Genomic DNA, 24997 nt, shown 5'->3' with positions numbered 1-24997 from the left:
AAGATGCAGACAGCTTTCACTTCTCTTCACGAAGATTGAATGGTTATGGGTTACGGGTGTAAATAAATAACTGATATAGTCTACCGCCATGACGTATTCTCTCTTCTCCCCGTGAGTTCTATTGGCTGCTGTATTTAACATTCAGCAAACAAGAGCTTGCATCCCTCTTCGAATTGTCTATTAGTAGGCTATAAGAAATGTTTTTCTAGTCTAGCTTTTTGTGGGACTCTACGAGCTAAGGAGCATTTTTTAAGGCCAGCGGTGCACAGGTGCGTATTGCACAAGAGACAGAGGCCACATAGGCCCATGCACAACCCATCATTCATTAGATATATTGCTAATACTGCATTGAATGTATTACCTGAAAGGGGTAGGATAGGACATCTATATGAAAAGTATGATCTATTTTGGATGCAATTTGAATGGAATTGATGGAGAGAGAGAAAGACTGCGAGAGCGTCCACTGAAAAATTAGGTGGCCCCGAAAGCCAGATGGAGATGTGTAAATTAGATGCGCATTCAGTCCTTATATTACTGTAGCATAGGCTACGCTGCAGCAAATGTAGGCCTAGTTACCATGATGAGATGATACATGCATTGTGAACTGTGCTCCTACTGAGATGCGCTGTCTGTCCCCACCCTGAGCGTTGATGATTGATCATGCAGACAGCAGAGAGAAGGCCATAGAGAAGCCATATTTAGACATCTCATTTAATTTAACAGTTCCATTTCACATCATGCTGTTCATATAAATAATTTATTATAATTTACCGGTTTCTCAGTTATTTACCCCAGGAAAAGGGAGTGGGTTTGGGGCGGGATATCTCGGTAACCTCGTTTCCTGGTATTCAACCCTAATGCAGAGCCATGTATTTAGAGAGTTGGGCCGCTGCAGTTTCTGAATTATGATGAATTTACATGACACTTCAACATTCTATGGCCACCATGTTAGCTCCATAGAGGTCCTATTAAATTAATTAGTATTCTAATTCCTAATTCTATGGTTCGTTCCCCATTAACATTACATGGGAAATATTTAAACAATGCTATGTAACTGAATGTCTAGAATAAGAACATTCAAAATTCTTAAAGTTGGCCTAACTCTCGAAATATATGGCTCTGGGGACATTTCGCAGGTGATCCCTCTGGGCTATTGGGGGAAATTGGGACTCTATGAGTTGTATTGATCTGTGTTTGTTCGGTGTGTTCTGTTGAATGGCTATGAGAATAACTGCCTCAGGTTCACATCCACAGACACACACACAAAGGAACCCGACATGAGCAATCATTACCAATTCATCCACTCTGTGCAGTGTCAAACAGGTCAAAGATGATAATGTGATTGCCATGCTAGTGAAGCACACATGTGCGTTTTATGTTATGTTGTTGATGTTGTCATGTTATATAGCTTTGCTGCTCATTTTGATTGGATAGTAGGTGTGTGTATTGGTACATATTATAATGAGACCTTTGTAGCTAAAAATAGGACCACTTAAAGGTAGGGTTAAACAAATCAACTCCAGGTGAGTATGGTAACTTTGTTCTGCTGTCTGTGTCTATTTCTGGGTCTATTTTAGGAGCATTGAGAGGCTGTGTTGTAGTCAGCGTGATGCACTGTCTGCACAACTGCAGCCTAAAGGCTCTTTCCACAGGCGTTCGTTGAGTCAGTGAGTCACCACAGCCCCCCGACTGCAGCCCAGCCGAGACCTGTCTAGGAGTCTGGTTATGGTTTCTATACCTATGGCTGGGTTCAGGATTGATTCATAATGCTGCTTTTCAGGTGTCAATGTAATGGGACAAGCAAATATATAAACAATGGCTCTGTCAAACTGTACATGCTGAAGTTTGGCTGGAACCTGGGGCATTGTTGTTCTGACATTTTAATTATCACGCCTTTAAGAAAATTGTGGAATTGGTTTGGTGGACTATTGAACTCACAAATTAGTATGGTCCTTCATAGCTTCTGTCATTGTCAACAGTGTGATGTCTTTATGGTGGTTGGTTGAGAGGAATTTCAGTGGCTGTCTGCACATCATCACTACTTCTATGTTCTATAGATAGAGAGCCTGGTGTAAAATGGCTGTGGCTCACCTCACATGCCATCCCTTGTCTTTTATATTTATGGTGGCTATAAGACTTGTGTGTGTGTAAGTGGGAGAGATTTCATTTCAACACTCTCAGCTCACACTAATATAATTTAGTTGCTGCTCTCTTGTCATCTTTGTTTTAATTGATTTCTCTTCTGGTCCAATATTGAGCCCAAAAGCCACTCTAAGAATACGCCAATTAGCCTCTCTCACACTGCACCATTCTAGGGATTAGTAAGAGCGCTATGAATCACTGGCCCTGGTTATCCACTGATGTGGTTAGTACAAGTGTGACTGTTGGATGGTAGTCTTGTCCTAGGCAACAACTGTCGAATGCACATTATTGCATGTGTTTATGTTGCGTATTTTCATTACTGTTTAGCAGAAAAAGAACAGAATACAAAGATGGGTGTGCTACAGTACCTCATTGTTGGCCAGTTGAAACCATGGCTGCTTCCCGTAGGTGAAGATCTCCCAGAGGATGACACCGAAGCTCCACACGTCACTCTCTGTGGTGAACTTCCTATACATTATGCTCTCAGGGGGCATCCAGCGGATGGGTAGCATGGTGTGGCCTCCCACCTAGAGACACAGAGGAGAGAGAGAGAGAGAGAGAGAGAGAGAGAGAGAGAGAGAGAGAGAGAGAGAGAGAGAGAGAGAGAGAGAGAGAGAGAGAGAGAGAGAGAGAGAGAGAGAGAGAGAGAGAGAGGTCAGCACACACTGTTATGGACCTGGGCTAACTGGATTTAAAACAACTGAAAAATAAAATGTCAATGAAACTGTAAATAAAAAAGTTTTTGAATTACATATTCACGGAAAGGCATGCAGCAGACACACTTTGAAAACATCAAAATTGTATTTTCTAGTTAATTTTATTTATTCAGTCATTTATTTTAAACTTTTATTTTTCTTATGAAATATTTGAGAAGAAGGGAAACCTACACAGCCCTGTAACACAGAAGATGAAGAAGAGTCAAATGAGGCTCAGCTGGGAGGAGGAAGAGAAGATTGCGCCAAGAGAGGGAAGGAAAAAGGATCAATTAAAGAAGTTTGACAGCTTCAAGCCATGCAGCAACATAAATGAAGTCTTCCCCTCAGCCTTCCCATTCCCACTGCCAGATATTAATCGATTAAAACAATGAGGCATTAATTCTCTGTGCCCTTGTCTTTAACTCAACTGGATTGTTTCTAAATCTGTTTCCTATTCATGTCAATTACACTGTGTTAATCATATCCGTGGAAGGGTTGAACAAGAGTGACATTTTAATAGGGGATGTCTGATTATTGTTACTTTCAACTCTTAAGTGGTAGCTGCATATTAATTACAGAGCTCATTAGCACTGAACTAACTATGGGTCAAGGTATTGACTGAGCATGTGAATACAAATAAGTTAACATTACATTACATTCCCACATTACTGACACTGTAGCTATAAAGGATCAGTCTACCATGTTTGCCATCGATAATAACAGTATATTATAGCGTCAGTTTCCTTCTGGTGATTATGTATTGTTGGTTTATCTTTGTTAAATTTGGCCTGCTGAACATTATAATAAGTTGTTCCGTTTTACATCTCCATCATACTCACCCCTTCCTTCTCCCCCTCCTCCTCCTCCTCCTCCTCCTCGTACGCCTGCTCTCCTTTTTTAAGATTTATGAAGGTTTATTAATGAGATTATGGTAAAATGTCTGCTGGACCACGTCTCATAAAGCCTGTGTGAATATGGAACCCTAACGCCACTACCACACTCTACTGATCTTCTCCCAAGCTGAAAAGAGAAAAAAGGCTGTTTCAAAAATCAAATGTATTCATGTTCAATCATATAAATGAACCACATCTAATTATAAATAAGGGGGATGCAGATTTAAAATGTGTGTCCGTACTGTGCAGAAAAGGGTATCCAATAGTAGAATGTGAAGCCAAAGCAGGTCTAAGAGTTTTAATGCATTCCAGGACTATTAGGGAAAGGGGTATTTGTCTATCATACAATACACACACTACAACCCTAATGTTCACTGTAACATCAACTTAAATTGTCTTACCTTGAAACATCACCTTCGCCATAGCTCTACCCTACTATCCCATCTCCTGATTCAACCCCAGCCCTACCTCATAATCAGTACTTGACAGGGAACATGTCGGAATGCCCGGGGAATTACCTAAGACTTCTCCTTCATACTACATTTGTAAGGGTCTCTGAAGTGAATTGGTTTCCCTGCTGCAATGACCTGACACCCTTTCCATTCATTGACTTCTTTATGTGGACAGATTGTTCCTCACCAGACTAATGTTGGTAGCACTACATGAGCAGGTACACCGCTCCATAATGCAGGCTGGTGTCCACAACATAGAGATAGGAGAACAGGAGGATGATACAAATTCACATACCATTTTTGAAAACTTACCACGGTGCTATGATATTTGAAATATTCATAGAAAGACAGATTTGTGTTTGTTACGCTAGCTCTGTCTGTCTTAGGGGACTGGGTCTGCTTCTCGTAGTCAGAGTATTTGTGAACTTGTTTATGTGTTTGTGTGTGTTGGGAGATTAAATGAATTGATTGAATTTCAATTAATCTTAATGGCTTCTCCCTGGCAAGCACCGCCCTCAATTCAGTCTGGGGTTGAACGGCGGACCGTGGAAGCATATAAATCAGAGTGTGGGCTTCCCTTGGAGCAAAATTAAAACTGTCAGGGTGACGACAAAAACTCCACCACAATCTCAAAGCATAGCAGAATTAGCATATAGAGAGACATTTAAATATTGCTAATTTGTACACTCATAGACTGACGATAACATATGCATTGATTGAAGCAACCGTCAATACATTTTCAATATTGTCCATCCATGTTGTTGTTAGTCTAAAGGCAGATTAAACATAATAACAGAGCTGCTACAGTGAGGTATTTGATCCCCTGCTGATTTTGTACGTTTGCCCACTGACAAAGAAATGATCAGTCTATAATTTTAATGGTAGGTTTATTTGAACAGTGAGAGACAGAATAACAACAACAAAAATCCAGAAAAACGCATGTCAAAAATTTTATAAATTGATTTGCATTTTAATGAGGGAAATAAGTATTTGACCCCCTCTCAATCAGAAAGATTTCTGGCTCCCAGATGTCTTTTATACAGGTAATGAGCTGAGATTAGGAGCACACTCTTAAAGGGAGTGCTCCTAATCTCAGCTTGTTACCTGTATAAAAGACACCTGTCCACAGAAGCAATCAATCATTCAGATTCCAAACTCTCCACCATGGCCAAGACCAAAGAACTCTTCAAGGATGTCAGGGACAAGATTGTAGACCTACACAAGGCTGGAATGGGCTACAAGACCATCGCCAAGCAGCTTGGTGAGAAGGTGACAACAGTTGGTGCGATTATTTGCAAATGGAAGAAACACAAAAGAACTGTCAATCTCCCTCGGCCTGGGGCTCCATGCAAGATCTCACCTCGTGGAGTTGCAATGATTATGAGAATGGTGAGGAATCAGCACAGAACTACACGGGAGGATCTTGTCAATGAGCTCAAGGCAGCTGGGACCATAGTCACCAAGAAAACAATTGGTAACACACTACGCCGTGAAGGACTGAAATCCTGCAGCGCCCGCAAGGTCCCCCTGCTCAAGAAAGCACATATACAGGCCCTCTGAAGTTTGCCAATGAACATCTGAATGATTCAGAGGAGAACTGGGTGAAAGTGTTGTGGTCAGATGAGACCAAATTCGAGCTCTTTGGCATCAACTCAACTCACTGTGTTTGGAGGAGGAGGAATGCTGCCTATGACCCCAAGAACACCATCCCCACCATCAAACATGGAGGTGGAAACATTATGCTTTGGGGGTGTTTTTCTGCTAAGGGGACAGGACAACTTCATTGCATCAAAGGGACGATGGACGGGGACATGTACCGTCAAATCTTGGGTGAGAACCTCCTTCCCTCAGCCAGGGCATTGAAAATGGGTCGTGGATGGGTATTCCAGCGTGACAATGACCCAAAACACACGGCCGAGGCAACAAAGGAGTGGCTCAAGAAGAAGCACATTAAGGTCCTGGAGTGGCCTAGCCAGTCTCCAGACCTTAATCCCATAGAAAATCTGTGGAGGGAGCTGAAGGTTCGTGTTGGAGAAGATCTGCAAAGAGGAGTGGGACAAAATCCCTCCTGAGATGTGTGCAAACCTGGTGGCCAACTACAAGAAACGTCTGACCTCTGTGATTGCCAACAAGGGTTTTGCCACCAAGTACTAAGTCATGTTTTGCAGAGGGGTCAAATACTTATTTCCCTCATTAAAATGAAAAATCAATGTATAACATTTTTGACATGTGTTTGTCTGGATTTTTTTGTTGTTATTCTTTTTTTTTTTTTTTATCATTTAGCAGACGCTCTTATCAATAGCGACTTACAGGAGCAATTAGGGTTAAGTGCCTTGCTCAAGGGCACATCGACAGATTTTTCACCTAGACGGCTCGGGGATTAGAACCAGCGACCTTTCGGTTACTGGCACAATGCTCTTACCCACTAAGCTACCTGCCGCCCTATTCTGTCTCTCACTGTTCAAATAAACCTACCATTAAAATTATAGACTGATCATGTCTTTGTCAGTGGGCAAACGTACAAAATCAGCAGGGGATCAAATACTTCTTTCCCTCACTGTATATACCTTTCCTTACTTGGAACAATGTCATTGGATTGTTGGATTAACATTGCAGCTTGCCAACAGTGGCTGTTGAGGGGGTGTAATGTAATTACAGACCCAGTATAGTTAGTTATTCAGTGACCAGGTATTCAGAATTGATTCTGTATGATTATACAATATAATACAAAATGCATTCCTCTATGATGTGATATCAAGTTTTCATTGTCCACTCCTTAGTTCACAAACACAGTGACATGCCTGCAGACTGAGAACCAACAGCTAATTTGTCATTGGGGAGCCCAGGCATCACTTTCATTATACAGATGGGGGCTATCAGATATGCTGCCTGTGAGAACCCAGCTCAGACCGTGCTCTTGCTTACTGTGTCATATCCCTGGAGGGCAGTTTTCTTGGTTCTCCTTGAGGAGAGGAGAGGAGCGGACGTCAATATGTGAGCAGTGTCAGGGAGATGTGTTGCTGGCTGCCGCCCCAATTTATAATCACTCAACAAAAGGGAATGTGTCCAATGCAGTTACGACCTCTTATCTCTCTGTCAGTGGACCATACAGCAGGTCTGTTCTGGCAGAGATGCCCAGGCCTAAAATGGCCAAGGCCCACAGTTCATTTTCAGACCAACATACCAATAGGGGGCAGTCCAGCAGACCTGTTAGTAGTCTGTTGGTGAATCAGACATCTCTCTCTCACAGGCTACTCCACTAATTACCATCTGTACCTGTATGCCGATGAAAATAAAACTAATCTTTCTGATCACATCACTTTTCTCTGATTTTATTTTCTTACTATAACTTACTCGTGTTAGTATCTAAAAGGAGAAAAGCAACATGAAAGCTGTTGCAGTAAAGAGCAGAAGCGGTTGGAACAGTAATTGCACAGTGAAAGTCAAGCACAGTGCCTTAATTTACATCACTTCCTGGTCTCCTAGACACCTCATTGATACATGTATTTTACTGAGCTGCTTGTTGTAAAGTGAAATCAGCCATTAGAGGTACCACTTAGGAAAAGTAGCCTGCAGAATACATTAAGTGGGAGGCGACTCAATGGACTATTTTACATTTATTGCAAATGTAACATATTTTCCACAATGGCAATTACAGACTGTATCTAGTGAAAATCCGATGTACCACAGTAATAATCCCTTTGTGATGCCAGCACAGCTTCAGCAACTCCCTTATCAACTTGGATAAGAGCTCTATATTCAGTCTGGTCACCGTGTCTCCAAGACAAGAATGCAAAAGAATACAGCAAGAATGGTTCTGCCCTACACCTGATACATGTTTAATAATAGGGTCATTACACCAATTGAGTACCTTTTGGGTAGTGTAACTTGGTGAAGTTCACCTAATTTTAACATTCTGTCATAAAGAGCACACTTTCAACTTAATAAAAAACATGTTTTCCCTTCTCAAGAGGTTAAATAAAAAAAGGACTATAGTAAGTGTCTGCTATGTGCCAAATAAAGTAACATGGTTGACTGTAACATTTTCATCTTAAATCAGCCATAAATCCAATTGTGACAGGAGGAATAGAAGCTTGTTGTGTATGGTGTCAATTGAATACAAGCTTCACAAAACAATTGAAATTGTTGAAACATTTCTAGACTATCTATCTATGGGCAAGTCATATAAAAAATCTGAATTATTGAATTTTCCATGTTGTCTATATTAAAGGACACTTCCTTTAATATAACAGGCTTTTAAAATTAAATATTGGTGGATAAATTCTACATAAAATATCAAAGGGACACAAAAGGCACTCTATTCGTAGAACGACCCAATAGACATCATTACAGTGTCTTGCAAAAGTATTCAGCCCCATTGGCGTTTTTTTCATATTTTGTTGCATTACAACCTGTAATTTAAATTGATTTTTATTTGGATTTCATGTAATGGACATACACAAAATAGTCCAAATTGGTGAAATGAAATGAAAAAAATAACTTGAATCAAAAAATTATAAAAAAGAAATAACGGAAAAGTGGTGCGTGCATATGTATTCACCCCCTTTGCTATAAAGCCCCTAAATAAGATCTGGTGCAACCAATTACCTTCAGAAGTCACATAATTAGTTAAATAAAGTCCACCTGTGTGCAAGCTAAGTGTCACATGATCTGTCACATGATCTCAGTATATATACACCTGCTCTGAAATGCCCCAGAGTCTGCAACACCACTAAGCAAGGGGCACCACCAAGCAAGCGGCACCATGAAGACAAAGGAGCTCTCCAAACAGGACAGGGACAAAGTTGTGGAGAAGTACAGATCAGGGTTGTGTAATAAAAAAATATCAGAAACTTTGAACATCACACGGAGCTCCATTAAATCCATTATAAAAAAATGGAAAGAATATGGCACCACAACAAACCTGCCAAGAGAGGGCCGCCCACCAAAACTCAAGGACCAGGCAAGGAGAGCATTAATCAGAGAGGCAACAAAGAGACCAAAGATAACCCTGAAGGAGCTGCAAAGCTCCACAGCGGTGATTGGAGTATCTGTCAATAGGACCACATTAAGCCGTACACTCAACAGAGCTGGGCTTTATGGAAGAGTGGCCAGAAAAAAGCCATTGCTTAAAGAAAAAAAATAAGAAAAACGTTTGGTGTTCGCCAAAAGGCATGTGGGAGACTCCCCAAACATATGGAAGAAGGTACTCTGATTAGATGAGACTAAAATTGAGCTTTTTGTCCTTCAAGGAAAACGTTATGTCTGGTGCAAACCCAACACCTCTCATCACCCCGAGAACATCATCCCCACAGTGAAGCATGGTGGTGGCAGCATCATGCTGTGGGGATGTTTTTCATCGGCAGGGACTTGGAAACTGGTCAGAATTGAAGGAATGATGGATGGTGCTAAATACAGGGAAATTCTTGAGGGAAACCTGTTTCAGTCTTCCAGAGATTTGAGACTGGGACGGAGGTTCACCTTCCAGCATGACAATGACCCTAAGCATACTGCTAAAGCAAAACTCGAGTGGTTTAAGGGGAACATTTAAATGTCTTGGAATGGCCTAGTCAAAGCCCAGACCTCAATCCAATTGAGAATCTGTGGTATGACTTAAAGTTTGCTGTACACCAGCGGAACCCATCCAACTTGAAGGAGCTGGAGCAGTTTTGCCTTGAAGAATGGGCAAAAATCCCAGTGGCTAGATGTGCCAAGCTTATAGAGACATACCCCAAGAGACTTGCAGCTGTAATTGATGCAAAAGGTGGCTCTACAAAGTATTGACTTTGGGGGGTGAATAGTTATGCACGCTCAAGTTCTGTTTTTTTTGTCTTATTTCTTGTTTGTTTCACAATGAAAAAATATGTTGCATCTTCAAAGTGGTAGGCATGTTGTGTAAATCAAATGATACAAACCCCCAAAAAATCCATTTTAATTCTAGGTTGTAAGGCAACATAATAGGAAAAATGCCAAAGGGGGTGAATACTGAGCATGCATCACTTTTCTTGTACATTTCCTGGCGTTAGTAAAGGTAAAGAGTTCAGGCATCAATAAAGGAAAAGATAACACATAATCATGAGGAAAGCAGGTGAATGCAGGGTGAACACTACACCATCCAGCTACTGTGTCAAAACACCACCTGTTCTCTAAAGCAAAAACACTGAGGTTGTCACCGAAAGACATCCTTAGATTAGCTTGATTATGAAGGTACTTACAATACATGAATAATATGGAACAAATATTTTATTATGCAACATACATAGGTGCTTACCCGGTAGTAGTCCGTGCTGTAGATGTCCCTGGACATTCCAAAGTCACCAATCTTCACCAGCAGGCCGTTTCCTACCAGGCAGTTCCGAGTGGCTAAATCACGGTGCACAAAGTGCTGGGAGGCCAGGTACATCATCCCCGCGGCGATCTGAGTGGCAATGTGCAGCGTCTGAGACAGGCCCAGCTCCCCATTGGTCTGCAGCGACTGTCCGTCAACCAGGATCAACGCATCAGGCCCATGAGCTCTGTGGATGGGGAAATAAGGGAGGGAGGCAGGGAGGGCGGGCAGGAGGGAGGGGGAATCTTATCTCAATCACCATATTCTTACTCCACATTACATTTTATAATGGATTATAACTCTGCATAGCATATGACAGTGGTATGTTCTTCAGTTGTAATGGATTAGACATTAGATGCATGGTGTTTTACATTCAACCTTTAATTGAAACAGGAACATGGGCCATATCATTACTGTACCAGGGCCTCTATGTGCAAAACCAACAAGAGCTCCTCTGTATGAATGAATGCAGAACAATTGAATAGATATGCTATAACTGTCATGACATTTGCATCTATAAAGCCATCAGCAAGCAATAGACGTCTGCCTGCTCTGCCTCTGCTATTGAGCACCACTGTTCCCTGCCACTGCCAAGCATCCAGGGGCTCAATAACATCCAATCAAAAAGGAGATCAGCCATCTCATTTGAATTCTGAGTCACAGTTTCCCTAGTCCGTGGAGGCTCAGTCAGCAGACTGCCATTACACACAGCGTTTTGTGGTTTTACACAAACAGGTTATCTCTACTTAATCTACAGTGTAGCGAATAGGAAGTCGCTGCTGCTGGTACTGGGTGACAGGTCTAGTGGAAAACAACACAAACATTTTATTACCCCTCCTGTTTCTTGTACGCTACAACATTCCTCTGAGGGGAAGCAATCCATCAATCACAGCCTGATGCTTGCAGTGAAACTGCAGGGTTGTGGCCGATCTACTACACTACATTTAGAACTTATTAGGAAATAGACAGGAACTGGTTTCATCTTTGGAAATGATCACATCTATTATATTGCTGGCCAAAGGATTTATTGTATGACGTTAACTCTAATACTGAGGATAATTATTCAGGTTAGCGTACTGTGGACCAGTAAATCATTAGTGGGGTGCAGTCAGCCTGCCATTAATTGTTGAGTCTACAGACATTGTGCGGTTGGTAAACAGGGGGAGATGCTTCCACACACGTCTCAATTAAGCTGAGTAAATTCCACAATTCCAAAAACACATATATTTACATTTTACATTTTAGATATATAAAGTATGTTTCTCAGTTGACAGCTTTTATAACTCATAGGCTACACCAAAGACACATTTATAGACATAAGAGTTGAGCACGTCTTGCTTATCCCACACGTCTCTGCTTTATTCAACTGAGTAAACTTAGCAATTCCAACAGCACATATCAGAAAAGTCTGTTTCTCAGTTGACAGCTTGTACTCCTGGGCTACAGCACCCAAAGACAGAACTGAGCAAGAGTTGAGCACGTCTTACTTTTCCTACACAATTCGCTGCTTTATTCAGCTGAGTAAACTTTAACTTCCACCAACACACACCAGAAAAGTATTTCTCAGTTGGCAGCTTGTATTACTCCTGGGCTACAGCACCCAAATACTAATTTACTGAACTTAGTAAGAGTTGAGCACATATTATTGTGCATCTTATTGTGCATTTAGTTTACACAGCTTACCTGAGGAACTTATTGAGGTCTCCGTGCTTCATGTACTCAAAGACCATGATAAGGGGGTCTCCATCCACACACACACCGTAGAACTTGACAATGTGCTCGTGCTGCAGGTTGGTCAATAGTTCCGCCTCCCTCTGGAAATCTTTTCTCGCTGCAAGGGTGGGGTCTTTCAGCGTCTGAGAAAATACAAGGGTGGAGTCCTTCAGGGTCTGAGGAGTACAAGGGTTTATTTTAACTGCTTAGCAAAGTATGATACTGTTACAACAACATTATTAGACTGTGGATATAGAGAGGAAAATAGACATTGTCACTAGCCGGCTACCATCCGGTATTCTACCCTGCACTTTAGAGACTGCTAGTGCCCTATGTACATACAGTGCATTCGGAAATTATTCAGACCCCTTGACTTGTTCCACATTTTGTTAGGTTACAACCTTATTCTAAAACTGATTGAATTGTATTTTTTCCCTCATCAATCTACACACAATACTCCATAATGACAAAGCAAAAACAGGTTTTTAGACATTTTAGCTAATTTATTAAAAGAAATATCACATTTGCAGACCATTTACTCAGTACTTTGTTGAAGCACCTTTGGCAGCGATTACAGCCTAGAGTCTTCTTGGGTATGACGCTACAAGCTTGGCACACCTGTATTTGGGGGGTTTCTCCCATTCTTCTCTGCAGATCCTCTCAAGCTCTGTCAGGTTGGATGGGGAGCGTTGCTGCACAGCTATTTTCAGGTCTCTCCAGAGATGTTCGATCAGGTTCAAGTCCGGGCTCTGGCTGGGCCACTCAAGGACATTCAGAGACTTGTCCTGAAGCCACTCCTGCGTTGTCTTGGCTGTGTGCTTAGGGTCGTTGTCCTGTTGGAAGGTGAACCTTCGCCTCAGTCTGAGGTCCGGAGCGCTCTGGAGCTGGTTTTCATCAAGGATCTCTCTGTACTTTGCTCCATTAATCTTTTCCTCGATCCTGACTAGTCTCCCAGTCCCTGCTGCTGAAAAACATCCACACAGCATGATGTTGCCTTCACCATGCTTCACCGTAGGGATGGTGCAAGGTTTCCTCCAGAAGTGACGCTTGGCATTCAGGCCAAAGAGTTCATTATTGGTTTCATTAGACCAGATACTCTTGTTTCTCATGGTCTGAGAGTCTTTAGATGCCTTCTGGCAAACTCCAAGCGGGATGTCATGTGCCTTTTACTGAGGAGTGGCTTCCGTCTGGCCACTCTACCATAAAGGCCTGATTGGTGGAGAGATGGTTGTCCTTCTGGAAGGTTCTCCCATCTCCACAGAGGAACTCTAGAGCTCTGTCAGAGTGACCATTGGGTTCTTGGTCACCTCCCTGACCAAGGCCCTTCTCCCCCCATTGCTCAGTTTGGCCAGGCAGCCAGCTCTAGGAAGAGTATTGGTGGTTCCAAACTTCTTCCATTTAAGACTGATGGAGGCCACTGTGTTCTTGGGGACGACTGCACCTTTTCTGCAAAGGGGACAGGACGACTGCACCGTATTGAGGGGAGGATGGATGGGGCCATGTGTTGCGAGATCTTGGCCAACAATCTCCTTCCCTCAGTAAGAGCATTGAAGATGGGTCGTGGCTGGGTCTTCCAGCATGACAACGACCCGAAACACACAGCCAGGGCAACTAAGGAGTGGCTCCGTAAGAAGCATCTCAAGGTCCTGGAGTGGCCTAGCCAGTCTCCAGACCTGAACCCAATAGAAAATCTTTGGAGGGAGCTGAAAGTCCGTATTGCCCAGCGACAGCCCCGAAACCTGAAGGATCTGGAGAAGGTCTGTATGGAGGAATGGGCCAAAATCCCTGCTGCAGTGTGTGCAAACCTGGTCAAGACCTATAGGAAACGTATGATCTCTGTAATTGCAAAAAAAGGTTTCTGTACCAAATATTAAGTTATGCTTTTCTGATGTATCAAATACTTATGTCATGCAATAAAATGCAAATTAATTACTTAAAAATCATACAATGTGATTTTCTGGATTTTTGTTTTAGATTCCGTCTCTCACAGTTGAAGTGTACCTATGATAAAAATGACAGACCTCTACATGCTTTGTAAGTAGGAAAACTTGCAAAATCGGCAGTGTATCAAATACTTGTCCTCCCCACTGTATATATATATATATATATATATATATATATATATACACTGCTCAAAAAAATAAAGGGAACACTAAAATAACACATCCTAGATCTGAATGAATGAAATAATCTTATTAAATACTTTTTTCTTTACATAGTTGAATGTGCTGACAACAAAATCACACAAAAATAATCAATGGAAATCAAATGTATCAAGCAATGGAGGTCTGGATTTGGAGTCACCCTCAAAATTAAAGTGGAAAACCACACTACAGGCTGATCCAACTTTGATGTAATGTCCTTAAAACAATTCAAAATGAGGCTCAGTAGTGCGTGTGGCCTCCATGTGCCTGTATGACCTCCCTAAAATGCCTGGGCATGCTCCTGATGAGGTGGCGGATGGTCTCCTGAGGGATCGCCTCCCAGACCTGGACTAAAGCATCCACCAACTCCTGGACTGTCTGTGGTGCAACGTGGCGTTGGTGGATGGAGCGAGACATGATGTCCCAGATGTGCTCAATTGGATTCAGGTCTGGGGAACGGGCAGGCCAGTCCATAGCATCAATGCCTTCCTCTTGCAGGAACTGCTGACACACTCCAGCCACATGAAGTCCAGCATTGTCTTGCATTAGGAGGAACCCAGGACCAACCGCACCAGCATATGGTCTCACAAGGGATCTGAGGATCTCATCTCGGTACCTAATGGCAGTCAGGCTAACTCTGGCGAGCACATGGAGGGCTGTGCGGCCCCCCCAAAGAAATGCCACCCCACACCATGACTGACCCACCGCCAAACCGGTCATGCTGGAGGATGTTGCAGGCAGCAGAACATTCTCCACGGCGTCTCCAGACTCTGTCACGTCTGTCACGTGCTCAGTGTGAACCTACTTTCAACTGTGAAGAGCACAGGGCGCCAGTGGCGAATTTGCCAATCTTGGTGTTCTCTGGCAAATGCCAAATGTCCTGCACGGTGTTGGGCTGTAAGCACAACCCCCACCTGTGGACGTCGGGCTCTCATACCACCCTCATGGAGTCTGTTTCTGACCGTTTGAGCAGACACATGCACATTTGTGGCCTGCTGGAGGTCATTTTGCAGGGCTCTGGCAGTGCTCATCCTGCTCCTCCTTGCACAAAGGCGGAGGTAGCAGTCCTGCTGCTGGGTTGTTGCCCTCCTACGGCCTCCTCCATGTCTCCTGATGTACTGGCCTGTCTCCTGGTAGCGCCTCCATGCTCTGGACACTACGCTGACAGACACAGCAAACCTTCTTGCCACAGCTCGCATTGATGTGCCATCCTGGATGAGCTGCACTACCTGAGCCACTTGTGTGGGTTGTAGACTCCGTCTCATGCTACCACTAGAGTGAAAGCACCGCCAGCATTCAAAAGTGACCAAAACATCAGCCAGGAAGCATAGGAACTGAGAAGTGGTCTGTGGTCACCACCTGCAAAACCAGTCCTTTATTGGGGGTGTCTTGCTAATTGCCTATAATTTCCACAAGTTGTCTATTCCATTTGCACAACTGCATGTGAAATGTATTGTCAATCAGTGTTGCTTCCTAAGTGGACAGTTTGATTTCACAGAAGTGTGATTGACTTGGAGTTACATTGTGTTGTTTAAGTGTTCCCTTTATTTTTTTGAGCAGTGTATATACAGTTGAGTCTGAGGTTTACATACACTTAGGTTGGAGTCATTAAAACTTTTCATTTTCTTGTTAACAAAATATAGTTTTGGCAAGTTGGTTAGGACATCTACTTTGTGCATGACACAAGTAATTTTTCCAACAATTGTTTACAGACAGATTATTTCACTTATAATTCACTGTATCACAATTCCAGTGGGTCAGAAGTTTACATACACTAAGTTGACTGTGCTTTTAAACAGCTTGGAAAATTCCAGCTAATTGACATAATTTGAGGTGTACATTACATTTTAGTCATTTAGCAGACGCTCATCTTTTTTTTATGATAATTTTTTTTTTTAATGTTTTTTTTTTCTCATACTGGCCCCCCGTGGGAATCGAACCCACAACCCTGGCGTTGCAAACGCCATGCTCTACATCCCTGCCGGCCATTCCCTCCCCTACCCTGGACGACTTGTGCGCCGCCCCATGGGTCTCCCGGTCGTGGCCGGCTACGACAGAGCCTGGGTTCGAACCAGGATCTCTAGTGGCACAGCTAGCACTGCGATGCAGTGCCTTAGACCACTGCACCACTCGGGAGAGGTATTGGAGTGGCCTGTGGATGTATTTCAAGGCCTACTTTCAAACTCAGTGTCTCTTTGCTTGACATTATGGGAAAATCAAAATAAATCAGCCAACCTCAGATTTGTAGACCTACACAAGTCTGGTTCATCCTTGGGAGCAATTTCCAAACGCCTGAAGGTACCACGTTCATCTGTACAAATAATAGTACGCAAGTATAAACACCATGGGACCACGCAGCCATCATACCGCTCAGGAAGGAGACGCGTTCTGTCTCCTAGAGATGAACGTACTTTGGTGCGAAAAGTGCAAATCAATCCCAGAACAACAGCAAAGGACCTTGTGAAGATGCTACAGGAAACAGGTGCAAAAGTATCTATATCCACTGTAAAACGAGTCCTATATCGACATAACCTGAAAGGCCGCTCAGCAAGGAAGAAGCCACTGCTCCAAAACCGCCATAAAAAAGCCAGACGACGGTTTGCAACTGCACATGGGGACAAAGATCATACTTTTTGGAGAAATGTCCTCTGGTCTGATGAAACAAAAATAAAACTGTTTGGCCATACTGACCATCGTTATGTTTGGAGGAAAAAGGGGGTTGCTTGCAAGCTGAAGAACACATTTTACATTACATTTACATTACATTTTAGTCATTTAGCAGACGCTCTTATCCAGAGCAACTTACAGTTAGTGTGTGCATACATTATTTTATAATTTTTCATACTGGCCCCCCGTGGGAATCGAACCCACAACCCTGCCGTTGCAACACCATGCTCTACCATCTGAGCTACATCCCTGCCGGCCATTCCCTCCCCTACCCTGGACGACACTGGGCCAATTGTGCGCCGGCCCATGGGTCTCCCGGTTGAGCCTGGATTCTGGATTCCTACGACAGAGCCTGGATTCAAACCAGGATCTCTAGTGCCTTAGACCACTGCGCCACTCGGGAGATACCATCCCAAACGTGAAGCACGGGGGTGGCAGCATCATGCTGTGGGGGTGCTTTGCTGCAGGAGGGGCTGGTGCACTTCACAAAATAGATGGCATCATGAGGAAGGAAAATTATGTGGATATATTGAAGCAACATCTCAAGACATCAGTCAGGAAGTTAAAGCTTGGTCTCAAATAGGTCTTCCAAATGGACAACGACCCCAAGCATACTTCCAAAGTTGTGGCAAAATGGCTTAAGGACAACAAAGTCCTTAAGTGGTGATCCTAACTGACCTAAGACATGGAATGTTTTTATGTATTTGGCTAAGGTGTATGTAAACTTCCGACTTCAACTGTAAATGGAAAAATTATCACAATGAGTTTGCTGCGGCCACTTAGGTCATGGCCAGACCTAGTTAAAGCTTGGTCGCAAATGGGTCAATGACCCCAAGCATACTTCCAAAGTAGTGGCAAAATGTCTTAAAGACAACAAAGTCAAGGTATTGGAGTGGCCATCACAAAGCTCTGACCTCAATCCTATAGAAAATGTGTGGGAAAGCGTGTGCGAGCAAGGAGGCCTACAAACCTGACTCATTTACACCAGCTCTGTCAGGAGGAATGGGCCAAAATTCACCCAACTTATTGTGGGAAGCTTGTGGAAGGCTACCCGAAACGTTTGACCCAAGTTAAACAATTTAAAGGCAATGCTACCAAATACTAGTTGAGTGTATGTAAACTTCTGACCCACTGGGAATGTGATGAAAGAAATAAAAGCTTAAATAAATCATTCTCTCTACTATTATTCTGACATTTCACATTCTTAAAATAAAGTGGTGATCCTAACTGACCTAAAACAGGGAATGGTTACTAGGATTAAATGTCAGGAATTGTGAAAAACTGAGTTTAAATGTATTTGGCTAAGGTGTATGTAAACTTCCGACTTCAACTGTATATATTCCGGACTCTGACATTGCTCCTTCTGATATTGCTCCTTCTGATATTTCTTAATTTCTATTTTTTGGGGAGGTGGGGGATTATGTGTGTATTGTTTTGCTAGATATTACTGCACTGTTGAAGCTAGAAACATAAGCATTTCGCTGCACCTGCGATAACACCTACAAATCTGTCTACAAGACCAATAAACTTTGATTTCATTTTATTTATCTCCTAAATTAATGGAAAATATTTGATAACTGGGAGATTAGTTATATTTCTCAAAGAAACTGAAGAAAGAAATTAATAATTGGGCTTCCTAACAATGAACCGTAGATAAACACTAACATCCAAACACACACACACACACACACACACACACACACACACACAGTCTTGTATAGCTAACCTTGTGGAAACACACAATTCAGTCCCATTCAAAATCCTATTTTCCCTAACCCCTAACCCAACCCTAACCCTAACCCGTACTCTTACGCTAACCCTAACCCAAAAACCTAACCTTAACCCTAAACCTAAACATAGCTCCTAACTTTAAAACTAACCCTAGCTCCTAACCTTTACCCTTAGCATAATTCTAACCTTAACACTAATTCTAACCTTAACCCTAAACCACCTAGAAATAGCATCTGACCTCGTGGGGACTAACAAAATGTCCCCAGCTGGTCAAATGTTTGTTTGTTTACTATTCTTGTGGGGACAACTGGTCCCCACAAGAATAGTTAAACACGTCCACACACACACACACACACACACACACACACACACACACACACACAATAACCTGGCTGGTGCGAACAGAACAGAGACAGGGTAATAAATGGAGCAGGGGAGGTAAAGCATTGTAATCTTCCCATTTGAGGAGCAGAACATGAAATAAACATTACTCTGACAGGTTGTCACAATGACCCGGCAAACCTCATAGATTTACAGAAGCAGATCATTTAGTTATTTACTTCATTATGTGTCCCATATACACAGTCTGACATTTCATTATAGAGATGTGATAAGAGATGTGCGTGCCTCACCAGATCTAGACGTTGTGGTTGCCTACCATATTGGCTCAGAGTTATGGTATCATTATCGACAAGCTTATCGGCTGGAAATAAACCCCCTTCCTAAATTCCCACCTATGAAATAGTTGGCATTTACACTCAATGTCTTGTCTCCCTCTGATCCACCAACTGTAAAAGGTAGGATTAGCTCCTTATTGCATCTGGGACGACTGCCAAGCAGTAACTCCTGGGTGCTTTTCCATAAAATGTTTTATTTATTTTGTAGCTAAAACTAAAGTTCGGAACTAAAATTACTTTTTTCCGGAGATGTTGACGATACAATCCTCCACTTATGTAAAGTCCGCAACAACAACACCACAGCTAAAACATAATAATTCATAGCATTCTTAACACACTATTAATTGCATATAATTAACATTGCCTTACTGTATGAAATTATTTGACAGATAGTTATATATAGGCAATATACTGTATATAGGCGATATATGATTCAACAATGATAGATATCATTGATCACAAGGTTGATCACAAGGTTTTGCTAATGTTTTATACAATTTTGAATTCAAATCAAATCAAATTTTATTTGCCACATGCGCCGAATACAACAGGTGTAAACATTACCGTGAAATGCTTACTTACAGCCCTTAACAAACAATGCATTTATTTCTTAATAAAAAAGTAAAATAAAACAACAACAACAAAAAGTGTTGAGAAAAAAAGAGCAGAAGTAAAATAAAATAACAGTAGGGAGGCTATATAGAGGGGGGTACCGGTGCAGAGTCAATGTGCGGGGGCACCTGGCTAGTTGAGGTAGTTGAGGTAATATGTACATGTGGGTAGATATTCCACATATAGATATTCCCTTATATCACAAATGCAGAGGGGAATTAGAATGGATGGCAGTGCCCATGGACAGATGGCAAGGCATCCATCCCCATCCTCCCGGATGCTTATGACCCCTGTGCTGCAGTAGAGTGCTGTGTCCTCAGAGTCCACCTGAATATACAGGACATACTAGAGAGCCGACACACAGACAAAACAGCTTTACTGGTAGTGTCCTAGAATTGTAGACCTACACATATATATTCTGACATTCCATTATAACCTATATATAACATAAGATGAAATATAAGTAGCTATGTTGCTGTGGCGCTTACGTTGCAATCTTACCTAACATGAAATACAACCTACAATGTTAAAAAACAACAGCATACACGCCTGTATATTTGTACAGCATCTATTTCAATAGGATCCACTCTGGTGACTGGGGATGTGAAGAAAAGGAAGAAAGAAAAAGCAAGTCAAAAGAAAGCCAGCTCAGTGTTGCCTCCATTATTCATAATCAAAGCATCTGTGGAGTAGAACATTTTGGGAGATGATCTAACATCCCTCACAGACAGCCTGATTTCTCCAGCTGCAGTCTGTCTCTGTAAGGTTGGCCTCTTTCCCCTGCCTCTGCACTGTGGCTCCCTCCACACTATCATGGCTAACATCATTCCATGGATGAGCGCCTTGATGAAGAGTGATGGTGACAAGAGGGAAATAGTGATGAATGTGCCACTTGTCTCCAACCATCATAGTGTGACCCCTCCTCCAGCAGCTGATCTAGGTACCTTTGTATGACCTTTGAACTTTAATATCCTCAACCAGTGTCATGTTAGAGGTGAAATTTGCATTTGAACCCGAGGTTACAATCGTAATCTTTACATGAAATGTAATAAATTAAGCGCAACAATTACTGACAGTCACTTCTCATTTCAAGGAGATTGTGACAGTATGACCCACTGTGTTTCAGGATGGATTTGACACAGTGATGTTATGTGACCAGCTACCAATATCTTGTGATGATTTTAACTGGAAAAAATATATTTTATGAGAATACTGTATCTCTTTTTGCACTAACAACTTAAAAAGGTCCAATATACCCATTTTGATCTCAATATTAATAGTACATTACTGTGATTGTTTTGACCTGGTTCCTCCTCTTGACAGCCAACACAGCTGCTATCTACATATGGGTTTCACCTCGCTGTGAAAGGAAGACTCTCTCTGCCACCCTCCCTCACAACCAACCATTCACATTATGCAGGCCCACACCAGCCACACCACCTCCACAGTATTCACCTTGCTTTCTCCTATTGTCCACAATACTGAGTCGATTCCAGTCAACTTTGTGAGCTGCCATTCATAGGTCTATAGATGAATAAGCAAACCCAAAGCAATGTTTGGGGTTGAGAAGTTCATTTTATTAGGGATTTTTTGAGAAGCTTGTCTTTCTAGTTTCTGGGAATCATATAGACAGAGCAGTGGTGTGGTTTTTATTGAAATATAGCCTATGTCTCTTGAGATTGTATTGACCTCAACATAATTCAAGCAATATCAGTTTACCATTATTTAGTTACGGCTATCTTGAGGTTGATATTTAATTAGTTAGTTTCACCCCGTTGGTCAATGATACAGATGCTGAACTATTGAAACTGCTCTCCTTCAGATTACAAACGGTTTCTGTAATGTTCTGTTTCTCAACCATAATCCTCCAGTTCTTCAGTCTAATTGTAAAACCTTTAAGATATATTATCAGTGTTACATACTAGTTATAAGCAGCACCGTAGACACATCTAGTTACAGTATATGATCTCTGTTATTGTATCAAATCTAGGCTAATTCTCTTTTAAGTATCAAAGCGAGTTCAAGAAATCTTGAAAAAGCATCCCTAAAAGTGTCAACAGTGCACTTGGCAGATTGTTTTCAATTAAAATGGTCAAAAAGAAACAAAAACAGCTTCTTAGCAAAGAGCAATTTCTCAAGCAAGAATTTTGCTAGTTCTGTCTGGGAGTGGTCTGAGTGGGGAGGGGAAAACTGAAAACTAGATGTTATTGCCAGAGAGGTTTGGAACTCTCTTTCTTAATGGTCTATTAACTAATTTACCGCCTGGTGATGTTACTCCATCCCACCAAAACAGGCTGACATTTTTGCAGATCTTTTCAAATAACACTAAAAGGGCATTATCATAATTTTCACAATGTCACAGTATTATTCCAATCTCATAGGGTGTAAATATATATAATACACAGGAAAATCTAGTTTGACTGCACTGGGCCTTTAAAATGGATGTTGTTATAAACAGGTGTCTGCATCAACTAGGGCTGATAAAACACAATCCCAATAGACCTGATTAACCTTGAAGCTGTGAAAATCTATACCCTTGTAATAATGGGTTGTAAATGTGTGAACAAACATAATAGGTAAACAAGCTGTTTGGTGGCTACCACCTCAATTATGCCCCAACTGCAATCCAGGAGCAGTCCTCTAAAGTCACATAAATATTGATCGCTGAACATTCAACGCCTCCATTCTCTCTGTGTACCATTGTAACAAGGTACACCATATGGCCCTGGTTGAATGACAGATCTTACTGCTGCCATCAAACCCACTGAGACCTATTTAGGATCAGGAGATCTATGATCACCCTTAAGCCTCACTAACAAGCAGCTATATTTTAACATGCCTCCCATGACAGCCACATTTATTTATTTTTAAAGCTAAGGGAATCACTGAATAAGTCATATTTATAAAGGACCCTGACAAAACGCCATTCATTTGATCAATATCCTTGGCTCAGAGGATTATTATAATTTTTTAAACATATATTTTGGTTAATTGCTCAGCACTAGTGTGTGTGTGTGTGTGTGTGTGTGTGTGTGTGTGTGTGTGTATGTGTGTGTGTGTGTGTGTGTTAGTGAAGAGGCGAACCCAGATGGTTAATGCCCACCAGTTGTACATAATGCTCATAGTTGTTTGTTCCAGCTACCAGTCTGTTATACAGTTAATGCTACAGTTCATTAGCCTTTTATTTCATATTGAGCACCATTGAGCTTAATTCCAACAGTGAAGCTTTAGCTAAAAGTGACACAAAAAATCTTGACACAAAAGTTGATATTGAAGTCAGCCATAATGACCTGTACAGCATGTAAAACATGTTTAATATTGTGTTAAGTGAACCTGCTAATGAGGTATATAGCTATGAACGTGACTTCCAGGGGGAAATGTTCTCACCTATTAGTCAGCTGCTGCAGTCACCCTGCCCCAGTATCCAAAAAAGGTCTAAATACAAAATGCCTCTTCGGCACCTCAAATGTACTGAGCTGTTGTAGACTTCCGATCTGAGCGTGGCAGTAATGAGTGATTTATATCGGAGGTGCCGAATATGATTTTTTTCCGGTTGCTAGGGAGTAAATTAAGATAGTTGCTCAGCGAATCTCCATATTTGGCGAGTAACAAACATATTTTGACATCATAACACTTGCAGAGCTGTCTAATGGGAGTTTGAATCTGAGCTGCCTGTGCGTTAGAGAGGAGACACGTCATACTCATCATCGACATCTCTAACGCACAGATACTGGGGCACTGTCACCTCATATTGGAGCCTCATACACTCAGTCTGATATGAGACAACCAACATGGTACTCATAGTGACCTCAATGATCATTAGTATGATTATCGATCTACACTACAGCAAAAAAACACATTTTTATCGATCCAAGTTTCCAAATCCTTCTTGTTGAGGCACCTGCCCATGGCAGGTGTGGTGGCCCCAAGAGACGTTCAAGGATCAAGTTAATACAGTTCAGACACTGAGCGCTGAGGGGCCCTGACCTCTGTGAGGGGTCTGCTGTAACTGGAAAGTGAGGTGGCCCTGTGTAACTGAGAGATCATCTCTTACCTTGACAGCCACCAGCATCTTGTCCTTGGTGGGGCTGAGGTTATAGCACTCTGCCAGGAACACCTTCCCAAAGGCCCCTTCTCCCAGCTCCCGCTTCAGAATGATGTCCCGACGTTTTATGTGCTGCACGTCTGTAGATGGAGATGGGGGGGCCAGAGCGCGAGAGAGAGAGAGAGAGAGAGAGAGAGAGAGAGAGGGAGAGAGAGAGAGAGAGAGAGAGAGAGAGAGAGAGAGAGAGAGAGAGAGAGAGAGAGAGAGAGAGAGAGAGAGAGAGAGAGAGAGAGAGAGAGAGAGAGAGAGAGAGAGAGAGAGACATGGTTTAAGTGGTCAGCAGTTCCAGGAGCAACAAACCATCAGTGTTTCTGACAGAATTAGGGGCAAGTGTTAAGTGATGGTTCACTGATGGGACTGGTATGTCTTAAATCCTGCTATGAAGCCTCAGTGGATCTAATGATGAGGTTGGATTAATTGGCTACAGGCATACAGAACACAGCCATAAGACCTGCTGTGGAGCTATAGAGGGTTAGAAGAGATGTGAGGGTAAAACACATGTGTTTGTTACTTACTTACAGCATCCATAAATATACCACAATTAGAAAATGTCCATTGCCCTGTAATGATATAACATATTAGAACCTGCACACCATAGCAACTGCAGTGAGGAAATGTTAATTCCGTTCCCAACCAGTAGGATGCAATGCTTCAAAGTCAAAATGACCCCTTCCCCTTCCAAAAATAAAATAAAGCGATCATAATAATCCAAGCAAACCTGGAAAATGTCAGCAACCTGTCTGCAACCTGTACACTGTGGTAAAATTCTGATGAAATCACAGTTTACAGCCAGTATTAGTCCTTAATCTCAGTGCGTTCCACCTGTTCTGAGTGGCTG

General features: G+C 42.1%; 1 protein-coding gene across 4 annotated transcripts in view; it reads right to left on the bottom strand.

Moving 5' to 3' along the window:
• Positions 1-24997, bottom strand: part of LOC121576745 (NT-3 growth factor receptor) — a 302625-nt gene that overhangs the window by 3385 nt on the left and 274243 nt on the right. The window contains exons 13-17 of one of the 4 annotated variants that reach the window (XM_041890145.2): positions 24109-24239; positions 12194-12399; positions 10454-10697; positions 3030-3035; positions 2511-2669 (exon numbers count right to left, since the gene is read on the bottom strand). In XM_041890145.2, coding sequence (XP_041746079.1) covers positions 2511-2669; positions 3030-3035; positions 10454-10697; positions 12194-12399; positions 24109-24239 — 746 coding nt within the window. Of the gene's footprint in view, positions 1-2510; positions 2670-3029; positions 3036-10441; positions 10698-12193; positions 12400-24108; positions 24240-24997 lie in introns of all 4 variants that reach the window. The other 3 variants (XM_041890150.1, XM_041890146.2, XM_041890149.2) reach the window with 3 other exon arrangements.

The sequence above is a fragment of the Coregonus clupeaformis genome, chromosome 29, assembly GCF_020615455.1.
Source record: "Coregonus clupeaformis isolate EN_2021a chromosome 29, ASM2061545v1, whole genome shotgun sequence".
NCBI classification, from domain to species: domain Eukaryota; kingdom Metazoa; phylum Chordata; class Actinopteri; order Salmoniformes; family Salmonidae; genus Coregonus; species Coregonus clupeaformis.
This window is presented reverse-complemented; position numbering and strand designations above follow the sequence as displayed.